Raw genomic sequence first — 11903 nt, 5'->3', positions numbered from 1 at the left:
GAAAAGGTTTTTGGGTTGTAGCCGATATAAGGTAAGTATACTTTTTACTTAATCTATTTGATTCACGTGAGATTGGAATGTCATGTGTTCAACTCAATTTATGAACAGGTTGGTCCCAAGTGCCCTTTCTTTAGATGGATTGATAATCCCCCTTGTATGCGTGGGAATGAAGCTGCCCATTTAGTGCAATAAAAGCTGCAACTTGCACATGAAAGGGAAAGAGAAGTTACCCAGGCAGCAGCAGAAGCTATCCAGGTAGCAGCAGAAGCTACCCAAATGGCAGAAATTGCCCAAGACAGGGCAGTAAAAGCCACTGAGAGGGAGAGAAAGTTTTGAGCTTCCTCTGTTCAAGCTATGGAGATAGCAGTGAGAGCTTTAGAGCAAGAGAGAAAGTGCAGAATTGCACTAATTGTGTCATAGTGTTTTTTTATTTTGGTTATGTTGTTTTCATGTTTTGGCTCAAGTGAGAATGTTGGAATGATGAGATTGAGTCTGCCTAATGGGTTGTAATATAAGCTGGTCCTCAATTGTATTGTAATAGAAGTATGAAAGAATTTTTTGAGAATGAGAACTATGTAAGGTGGTAGATGCTGTTGGCTTGAAGCCACTTAATAATATAAGCCTTTTTAAGATAAAGTGTTATTTCTGTTAGATGTTGTTGGTATTTTTGTCTAAAGTGAATTGGCTACTTGTAAGTTGTGAGCTGTTGGTGTTGGTGTTGGTGTTTTGTTTTATGTTGTTAGCTGTGTTGATTTATGCATAAAGTGCATTGCGTGAAGATAATTATGTCGAAAGTTGTTTTAAAGTACATGACAATTTGTCAACTTGCAAGAAAAGACAACAAATGCACACATACACCTGCTATTCAACACATACACCTTGCACACATAAACAAACTCATATAATAATAACTCAAATAAAAAACTGCAATAATTAGAATAATAATTATGAACACCTATCATTAAGTTGAAAATTGTATACATATTTTAAGGTGTTATTGGCTTAGTCTTTCATCAACCATCAGTAATATAAGGCATTTGGTACAACAACCAAAATAGTTGCAGCTGCCCAATGTTTACAAAACTTACAAAAATACAAAAAGTATTTAAACAGCTATATAAAAAAGTGTTGCCATTGTCTGCCCTACCATTGTCTACAAACTACATAAAACCCTAACATTACATAACCCTAACACATTATACACAACAACAAAAGTGGCTTGACTTAGTCTTCATTTACTGCCCCTACCTCTCCCACCACAGCTGGCTTTTCCACCTCTTGTTCTACATTTTTGAGCCCTAGCTACATCACCTCTTCCTCTTAAAGCAGCTTCTCCTCTGGAAGCAGGTGGTCTTGTAGGCTACAAAGTACAAGAATTTACGTGTTAGCTACTAGTATCATAGTTGCAATAAATAAAACATCAAACCTACAAGTACAGTACCTGTGATGATGGTGCTCTACTGTCCCATATTTCTGCAGGGGTGTGTGGTGCTGGCTGGCTTGAAGAGAACCAAAGAGCTCCTCTAACTGTGTACCTGAAGTCTGAAGAGTACCACTGACTTGGGTTCTGTGACCATGGAGCTAGTGGCCCTAACCATGGAGCTTGTGGCTGTGGAGCTGGAGCTTGTGACTGTGACCCTACTACCTGGTTGGATGAGGATGAGGCCATAGTGTAAGGCTGATGTGTTGGTGGAGGCTGAGCTGAGGATTGGTTCTATGATGAAGATGGGGCCTGGGATCCTTGTCTGTGTGTGGAAGGCCTTCCACTTCCCTGCAACCAAATATGAGCATGTTTTTACAGTGTCAGTTATTGGCATTTTGTATTTGAATAAAAAAAAATTGTAAAAACTTACAGATTTTCCTTTCTGCAATCTTTGCCTCCTCTCCCATGCTGTCTCACCAGTGACATTGGCCTTGCATTCCCTGGCATTGTACCCTTCTTGGTGACACTTTCCACATCTCAGTGGCCTGTTTACTCTAGACACCTTATAAGGGTTCGGCTCATCAGCATCTCTCTTCCTCTTCATGGTTAGCCTGCCTGGTGGCTTATAGACAATAGGTGCAACAGGCTTGGGTTGGCCACTTGACATCCACTCAGACTGGCCAGGCATGGGAGGTATAGGTGTCTTGTATGTCTCCACATAAGCATCCTTGTAGTAGCATGGATGGGTGTAGTCTTCTGGTTTCTAACGATTCACAAAAATGGCTGCAACTCCATGCTTGTAGGGGATTCCTATCAAGTCCCATACTCTACAACTGCATGTCCTATTTACCAAGTCCACCACATGTCTTTCCCTCTCATTGTCAATCTTATACACAAACCTCCTAGAAGGCATTGCATAGAAACCCTTAGACTCTAATTTTAACTGCTCCAACTTTTTTTGTATGCTTGGACCCAACTTGCCACCATACTTTTTTATGCTAGTCTTCTTTATATACAACCTGCTTTATATACAACCTGCTCATAAGCCTAACTCTGATCCACTCTAGCATTGATAAGATGGGCTTGTCTTTAGCCTTCACAATTATAGAGTTAAAACTCTCACTCAGATTGTTTACCATATAATCTGTCAAAACTTTTGAAGAAAAGTGGGATTTGGTTCACTATGCAGGCTCTATATCAGCCAGGTACTTCCAAGCTTCTTCATCCAAACTTTTAAGATGGTCCATCCCCCTCTCAAATTCCCTGGCTGATGTTGTGCCAGCATACCTCCACAGAACACTCTTCAACTCCATGCCCTTGTGGTTAACCTTGAAGTAGTTGTATATGCTTCACACAATACCTGTGCTCCACAGTTGAGAATAGAGTCTTCATTGCAGGTAAAAGGCCCTGCAATCAAATAAGCATGCAAGCAAGTAAGCTAATGTCATCAGATTGTAAGCATGTAAAAAGCAAGTAAGCATGTAAAAGGCCCTACAATCAAGTAAGTTAATGTAAATAGCTAAGGTAAGTAATACCTTCTGCCTGTCACTGATGAATACCAGATTGAGCTCTTCTGGCCTGCCAATGTCATCTGCAAACTGCTCTAAAATCCACATCCAGCTATCCTTTATCTCTTGCTCAACCACAGCCATTGCCACTGGGAATATATTGTCATTTCCATCCTTGGCAATAGCAGATAATAATTGCCCACCAAACCTACCCTTTAAGTGGCATCCATCCAACCCAACAAAGGGTCTACAACCACCTAGAAAGCTAACCTTTTGAGCATTGTACCTAATGTACATCCTTTTAAAATTGGGCTTTGCATTCTCATTTTCCATCTCTGTTTGCAGAATCACCCTGCTTCCTACATCTGTCCTTAATATCATTTCTGCATAATCTCTAAGTAGGCCATACTGAGACTCTTCATTCCCAGTAATCAGCCCCCTAGCTGCCGTCCTTGCTCTATACACCTGACTAAGACTTAAATCAACAGAAATCTTCTGCATCACATGGTGCTTAACACCTGAGACCTCCCAATTAGGATTCTTACCCAAAATCCTCCAAATACCTTTTTGCCACATAGGTTGATGTAACTTGCCTATTTTTAAATGTTAGGGGCCAGGTACACTCAGGATAAAATGTCTTGATCTCAAATGTGCATTCTCCACTCACCATTGAGGCATAACACCTCCATCCACAATTGTTCTTTCAATGTACAGAAATCTTCTTCTTCTCATTCAACTTCCACTTGACATCAATGTGACGTTGAATCACATACTCCCTCAAAGCCTTCCTAAACACCTAGGAGTTTGGGAACCTCATCCCTTTTGCCAACCTAACATTTTCCATATCAGTCCTCTCATTGAACTCCAAATTGTCACCCTGCTCATCATCAGAACTATCCACATTTGCAATATCATCCTCTAAAGCTGGTTCAGCCCACTCTTCATCTAAATCTATGTTTGCAGGAGGAACATTGCTTGGGCCAGGTGCATTTGTGTTTGGCTGAAGTGTATTAGTGTTTGGATGAGGTGTATCAGTGTTTGGATGATGAGGTGTATCAGTATTTGGATGATGAGATGTATCATTGTTTGGATGAGGTGTATCAGTGTTTGGATGAGGTGGAGAAGACTCACCAAAAATGTCATCAGCAAAGTCTTCTCCTTCCAGACCTTTATTCAACCAATCAAACTCCTCCTCCAGACTATCACCCCTTGTAGTAGCTCCTGCACCAGCCCCTACGCCCCCTGCATCCCTTGCACCAGCTCCTACACCAACCCCTGCACCATCAGGAACTTCAACTGCAAGGGGAGTATTACCATTCTCCACATACAGTATGATGGTGTCTCTTGACCCTCCCTCATTAGACTTGCACAGGGGTACCACATCTTGATTATCTTGTATGAGCCTCAAGTCTTGCTCCAAGTTGCCCCCAGGACCTAAATAATGAACCCTACACAGTTCATCAATCCCCAATTCCTCATATATACCTTTTAGTTCAAAATTACTAAGCAAATCAGGATCCCTATACACTATTTCAACTTTTCCCTCCAAAGTATTCTAAACTAGGGTTCCACAGAAAAGCTCCCCCATAATGTACCTCCAATTTCACTTCCTCATCCATCCGCAATAACAAATTACCATTTGACATGTATACAATTAACAATTAAAGAATTGTAAACAACAAAAGAGTAAACAGTTGCATGTTTCTGTTTTGCTTTTAGGATGCAACACACACAGAGGGACCACATTTTCTGCTTTGTTTTTGATTCTGTTTTACTAAACACATGCAAACACTGAGAATTTAAAGCAAATAGAAATTTAGGTCCACTGTGAGACACAATGACCACGACAGACAGACAAAATGCCCACAAACAAACACAAATTCAAAGAACAGGTGGTCACATTTTTCATAAGCATCAACAGACACAACCAATATTCTCATTCCATTACATGTAACATTGACCATTGATTGAATACTAAAAATACAATAAACAACCACGAGCCCAAAGTAAAAACCCAAACAGTGACTGATTTCTTACAAGGATTTTAGTCCCTCGAACAACTCGTTGCTCATCTGGGTTGCAACACAATGTCAATATCAGATACAGAAATGAATTTTCGCTTTCCTAGGGCTCGCGAGGGAAAAAGAATGAGTTCATGTTGTTTGATCCGTTTTATGTTCTAATTTGGAATAAAAACGTGTTTGTCTAATGTCTGAGGGTGAGGTGGGCAACGGGGGAGTAACGGATTGAAGTTCAGGTGGGCAAAGTGATAAGTTTTGAACCACGGGTAGACAAAGTGAAAACGGGCCAAACCTTAGGTGGGTTTACTGTAATTATCCCAAAATTATAATAAGTTACTAAAACAAATATTAATATTTTTTTAATTCGGACCTAGCCACCCTGACCCAGTCAACTACTGGAAGTCCTAACTCATTAGGATTTTTTTTTCATTCTTTTTTTCACCTCCACACGTTTTACTTTGAAGTCTTGTCACTTGCTTCTTGACTGACTACTTTTCTATTTTCAAGTAAGTGTACCAAAACTAAAAAGAGAGACAAACACATGTTGAGAAATAAATGAAGAGGATGAAGGGGCTATAGAAACAGAGGCCAACGAAACAAAGGAAAAGAAGAAATGAATGAAGAAGATGAAGGGGCTGTAGAAACAAAGGCCGGCGAAACAAAGGAAAAGAAGAAGAATTGCGTAGCAGAGAAAAATACGAAGAAGAGGAGGAAAAACCGAGGAGGTGGATCTTGAAATTTGGTGGGTTTTCTGAGATTTTTTGTTTCGTCCGGTATCTATTTTTCGGCCGAAATCCGGTATTTATCCTGGTATGTCTAAAACGGCTTTGGTACAGTCGGTATTTAAATCAAAACGAAACAAGAGCATTTCTGTACCGGCCTAAGCACCAGTACGGCAAATTCCGGCGGCACCGATCGGTATGGTATGAAATTAACTTCCTTGCTACAAAATATAAACAGTAGTGTACTAGAGCATTTTAGGGGTGTTTGGTACATGTGTTTAAAAACATGTGTTTTGTTGTTTAAAAACATATGTGGAAATATATATAGATAAAAAAGTGTGTAAAAATACGTATAATATTGTTTAAAAATTAAAAACATGTATTTAAACAAATCTATCAAACTGCTCCTTAACGGTTAAGTTTCGTACATAATAAAGTAATTGAGAAAGCAAAATAAATTTTTTTTTTTTTTTTTGAGAAGCCAGAAAGCAAAATAATTGAACGTACGTAGAAAATAAAAAGATAGGAGCCTACATAAACCTAACGTAATTTAAGGAGCTGAACCAGCTGCCTTTTCGAATAAATATCGGAGGTCCCCTGCCATTAACGTTCCTTTACTCTCGGGGTTCTATACTTAAATTTCATTCATGAAGAAACTATTTGGAATTTAAATTGAAAATTCCTGCTGCTGCTGTTGTTGTTGTTGTTGTTGTTATAATAATAATAATAATAATTATTATTATTACTGTGGTTGTTGTTTTAGTTGTTTAAGTTACTCACACAACCAATAAAATTTGAAATTAACCTACCCATTTTGATTTTTGAGAGAAGGAAATAGCATTAAATTTTGAAACTAACCTACCCATTTGAGTGAAGGAAATATCATTTAAGTTGGAGTTTTTTTTTTTGAGACAACCATTTAAGTTGGAGTTAATTAGTTAAAGAAAAACATATTTAAAGATTACCACCAAAAAAAAAAAAAACAGCAAGAGAAAAATACTTTAAAAGGTCGATTAATTGGGTGTCTTGTACTAGACTACTAGTTAAGACTTGAGATCCATAAGTGTGTTTAGGACTCTGTTAATACAATTTTGCTTAGTGAGTTTCTAGCCAACTTTCAAGGATAGTATAGTTATGCCAATTTTTAGTTGTCCTATTTTCACTCATTTCAAATTTAACTTGGGTCAAATTTGTGTCTGTTTTAATACCTTAGTGTTTTTCACCCACCAAAATTTGAAAAATAAGTCATAGTCGCAGATTTCGTGGGCTGTAAAAGACTCGAAGAAGAAGAAAAAAAGTTAAAATTTTTTTTTAAAAATAAGTGTTTTTACTTGGCAAAATTTGTTTTAAAGCACGAAGATCACCTTTGTTTTTGGGGGTAGGAGCCTGACACGACCAGCAAGTAATTACTAACATGGAGGGACCCAATAAATACGGAATAGGATTTAAGGTTTTTGTTTTTTTTTAAGGACCGAAGCATCGCTTTCAGAGGAAGTATGGTGTATACTTCCTCCCATTCACAGTTGTGTGGGACTTACAGTTGGTGAGTTTCATCAGTTGTGAGTATGAGAAAATATATATCAATAATCAGGTGTATTTTTTCCTGCTGTTGAGCGAGAAATTAAGGATTGATAATTGAGATAAGAGAGATTGGACGATAATATAATAGTTATCCAAAGTAAAATTAAAGGTGAAAAAAAAAAAATTTAATCTCAACTCTTAAATTAAAAAAAAAAGTTAAAAAGTTAAAATTAAAAAAATAAAAATGATAAAAATGTTTGTATATAAAGAGGAATGAAATGCAAAGTGCGATCCAAAGCCAGAAATTAATTATGCTGTTTCAATTGGTGCCAAGTGGTGGATTTGGATAAATGTTTTTAACAAGAAATTTGACAATTTTTTTGATATAGGTTGAATTGAAATTTTTTATTAGTTCTTACTTGAAATTACTACTTATATCACTTTTTTTATCTCCTACTAATAATCTGTCGCATTAATAAGTTTCAAATTTGCTGAGTTTACAGACTTTCTCTAATTAGATCTGATGCTATTGCATTGCACCATGCAATATTACCACCCATGTAAAGGTAAAAGTAGATAAAAAAATAATTTTTTGGGGGGCAAAAATAGCATTTTGATCCCTACATTTTAAAGTTAGTGTTAATTTGTTCCTTCCATTTTGTAACAATCAATTTGATCCATATTATTTTCAATTTGCAGTCAATTTAGTCATTACACTTTACAACACCATGTGCAAATGTTCTACTGTTAATGGCTTAATGTGGTGAAAAAATAATTTTTTTTTCGATAATCGTTAAAGAATAACATTGATTTCCTTTCCTTATTTATTTGGTAAAAAGGTAGATACATAGTTAACTTTGTTGTAGTACATCCAATATTAATTACTTGCCCTTCTAAGAAGGCCGTAACTTCCTTGAGCACCGGCTTATTTTCTCTTTAATTTACCTGAAAAACTATGGAGCTTCAAAAAGTAGTGCACATAAGTTTTTGATATGATAAATAGGCCTTTTTGGGGCATTTACTAATGGATCATTTTAGAAAAATTTTAATATTATTTTCATGAAAAATATAAAAAATTATTAAAAAAATCAATTTTTTTTTTGTTTTTGTTTTTTTCCATCAAAAAATTTCTAAAAAAAAATTTCATAAACCAATACTGGCATCTATTAACTTTTTCCAATGATTTTTCATGCCCTACCTCCAACAAATTTAGTTCGCTGAACTAACTAAAATTTTCATCGATGTCTGAGTCTGATAGTTGCCTTCGACTATAATGTTTCACACTCCTACTTCTCTAGCAAACTAAATGCCTGTTTTTATTGCTAGTTCGCTTGCTCATTGATTCCTATGAAAAAGCAACACTAGGTGATTGAATGGGCAATTATGTCAAACTGACAGTTCAGAAACATTTAATATTGTCCAGTGTTGAACACTTCAAATTACATATATTTTAGCAAAAATGACGTTGAATAAATGTGCTGTTCGTAGCAGAAATACCTGAAAATGGTCCATGTGTGTTCTTCTAACTCAACCTTATGTTATATGAAAAGGATAAATGTTACCTTTACAATTATAACTAGTAAGTTCTTACATGCTATTATTGGTGGGCTAAAATTTAATTTTACAATGAACCCCTATTTAAAACCAATAATAATTTGTTATATAGAATTTGTTATAACAGTACTTCATACGAAGTGAGTAGATTATACAAAATGGGTATATGATACTATAATATGAATTCAAAAGCAACATGACCGGATGGGTATATGATACTATAATATGAATTCAAAAGCAACATGACCGGACAGAGGTACGTATGTAGTTTTTTTTTTTTTTTTTTTACAAGATAGAATTTTACTCTAACCTAATCTAAGTGTATATGTGTGTGAAACTCCCTCCTGAAAACTTGAACCCCAGCTCTTATTCCCACACCCTACAAGTATTTATACTTGTAGAGTGTCTACCGCACCAAGGATGTGTGGTGGTAGGTACGTACGTAGTTGATAATTCATAAATTTGCTTTAATTGGAGTAGTTGCCCTGCTATATTTATGATACTATGAAAATTATTGAATACTCCGAAAGTACTATAAATATGTATTCCCTCCTCTCACATGAATTGTGGGTCCCACTATAAATATAATTAATAGGACCCACAGTTATATGAAAGGGAGGAGTATGCATTTATGGTACTCTGAGAGTACCCAATAATTACTCGCAGAGAACTAGGTGCTTATTGGCTTGCGATCGTTTTTGAAAGTTCGTCACTTCAATGAGCATGGATTCTATTTTAATTTTAAGAAAAATACAAAAAGAAAGAAAAAACAAAATGTTATGTCTACTACGTGTTTCCAACATATTTTTAATGAAAATTTGTTACTAGTAAGTAAAAAAATAATTTCAGTAATAGGCTCAAATTAGAACTAATAACAATTTACTATTAAGGATTTATTGTAAAAATGCTATGGACATAAAAAGTAATTAAAAAAAGAAAAAAAAAAGAAAAAGAAAAAGAAGAAGCTATTAAGATGTTCCTTTGGATTAAGATGTATGGGATATTGTCATTATGCCATGTAAGGTTGAATTTATTCAATCATGTATTGACTTTATCTCGTACCAAATTTGTTTGTAATTTCAGCAATTAGATACCTTGTATTTATGTGGGAATTATATAATGATTATATGTGAGAGAGTGGAAAGAAACACACAAGATGTGTGCATTCAAAGGAGCCTCCGATTAGATCTCGCGACTGACTCATGACTGACAAGTCGCCAAAGCGACACACGTGTAAAGCATGCAGGGAACTGACAGGTCACGACAGCAGGAGTACTACAGGACAAAAAATACAGTCTGGCCTGCAAGTTATCTCACGACTCAAACTCGTGACTAGTTCCAGTCGTAAGGCCAAGTTGCCAGAATGCCCTGTTTGGATGAAAACTATCTTTCACATTCCTTATGTACCCTACTATATATACCCTTATACCCACGAAATGTAAAGAGCTTCCAGAGAGAATTTTTGAGAGAGAAACTCTAGAGAAAATCAAGATTGACTCATCCATAGTCTTAGACATTTTGATTCTTCAAATTCCTTAACTCTCACCCTTTCCATTGACATATCCTTGAGAGGTACATTTGTCAAATCCTTATCTCACCCATATCAATGATGAGGCATTTTGGTGCTTGGGAAGCAGTTCGGAGATGACCAATTCACTTGGTTGATGCAATGGGCTTATTGTGGGATCTGGAAAGCTAAAGAAGACATGGTTAGGCTTAACCTTGTTGGGGCAAGAAGCTTGGAAGGCTTACGTGCATTGGATAGATTAGGCTTGGAGGGTCTATTGCTATTCGTGTATCCCAACTTTATTCTTTAGTGAATCATTTGATTACTTGGAGGGCAGCGGAGAGGTTTTTCGCCGAGATCTTCGGTTTCCTCTTTGATAACATGTGCCGGTGTTGTCCTTGTGTTTGCATCACTCTTACCCTTACTCTCTACTTTTAATTGTTGCTATGTTGTGATTATTTACAGTGTAGAGGTGTTTGTTTGTTTTGGTTTTTGCTTGTACACTTTATTCCACACATCTATTGTTTAGGTATAAGTTTGTATTGGTTTAATTTGAAATTGGGGGTCTAAACATTCATTAGTATTTTTACACACTAATTGATTTTCCATGCCATATGATGCATCATAAAGTAGTTGTTATTAGATTAAAGTAGTTCTTAGAGGCATGAATTTAGCTTTGATATACAAGTTGTATTATTTTACCACATTATTTGTACTATACATCTAGATTCATATATACTACAATATAGGGTTAGTACATAATTAGCCTAAGGCTGATCACTCTCTCTGAAGTCATCAAGATAGACTGGCGCATGTACAACTTTGACGATGTGTGGGGCGTGTGTGAGTACTGTTCACGCGTTTCTGCTTTAGGGGACAAGTGCACTATTCACACACCGTTGAGCACTGTTTATGCACTGTTGAGTACTGTTCACACACTGTTCATGGGACCCACAACCACTTTATTCAGAAAAAAATATTAAAAATGAGTCTCACGGAACTATTCACACATTTAAAAATTATTTTGCTACAGTATTTTCAGTTTTCAGTTTTCAGCAAAATAAGCTGTATCCAAATAAACCCTGAGAATCATAATTTATATCTCCACTCCTCAATTATTGTAACAATTAAATTATATTTAAAAAAAAAAAAAAAAGAAAGAAAAGAAATATTCATACTAGACCAATTAGCAAATAAACATATTGTAGATTATTACACTTTCAACAAGGCATGATTTGAGTAGTCTTTAAGGGCCTGTTTGGATACAGCTTATTTTGCTAAAAACTAAAAATTGAAAATACTGTAGTAAAATAATGGCAGAAATACCATTTTCGTCCCTACATTTTTACACGATTTCCACTTTGGTCCCTAAATTTTTTTTTCACCGATTTTAGTCCCTGACGTTACATCTGAGACGGAATTCGCTGAGCTGGCAAACGGCACAAGTGAAGAACATTAAAATATTATCCACTTAACGCACGTGGCTTTCCCGCCCTGCCAGTTAGTCATGTGCTGGCAAACCCCAAACAACTAAAACTAAAAACTAACAAAAACACCGTAGGCCTAAGAAACTAACCAAATACTAAATACTAAATACTAAATACTTTACCCTAACCTCGGTGAAATCACCATAGACGACACAAAAAA

The 11903-nt window shown here is 36.1% G+C and overlaps 1 protein-coding gene across 1 annotated transcript; it reads right to left on the bottom strand.

Annotated features, from left to right (window-relative positions):
- Nucleotides 1-1714: 1714 nt before the first annotated feature.
- Nucleotides 1715-3507, bottom strand: LOC112006306 (uncharacterized). The gene is made up of 5 exons (XM_024038588.1): nt 2959-3507; nt 2784-2830; nt 2274-2325; nt 1854-2186; nt 1715-1771 (listed from the first exon to the last, which is right to left on the bottom strand). Exons 1-5 carry the CDS (start codon nt 3505-3507, stop codon nt 1715-1717), a joined length of 1038 nt encoding a protein of 345 aa, XP_023894356.1.
- Between the last annotated feature and the right edge of the window lie 8396 nt (nt 3508-11903).

Source organism: Quercus suber, unplaced genomic scaffold, assembly GCF_002906115.3.
Source record: "Quercus suber isolate HL8 unplaced genomic scaffold, Cork oak 2.0 scaffold_141, whole genome shotgun sequence".
In the NCBI taxonomy this organism is placed as follows: domain Eukaryota; kingdom Viridiplantae; phylum Streptophyta; class Magnoliopsida; order Fagales; family Fagaceae; genus Quercus; species Quercus suber.
The sequence above is the reverse complement of the archived record's forward strand: the minus strand, read 5'-3'. Positions and strand labels throughout refer to the sequence as shown.

Excerpts from the sequence above, each read along its gene's own strand:
- LOC112006306 (XM_024038588.1), bottom strand. The coding sequence starts at position 3,507 with ATGTGGCAAAAAGGTATTTGGAGGATTTTGGGTAAGAATCCTAATTGG. Across the intron at positions 2,831-2,958 it reads TCATCAGTGACAGGCAGAAG|GGCCTTTTACCTGCAATGAA; the intron begins GTATTACTTACC and ends ATTTGATTGCAG. Across the intron at positions 2,187-2,273 it reads AAAGACATGTGGTGGACTTG|AAACCAGAAGACTACACCCA; the intron begins GTAAATAGGACA and ends GTGAATCGTTAG.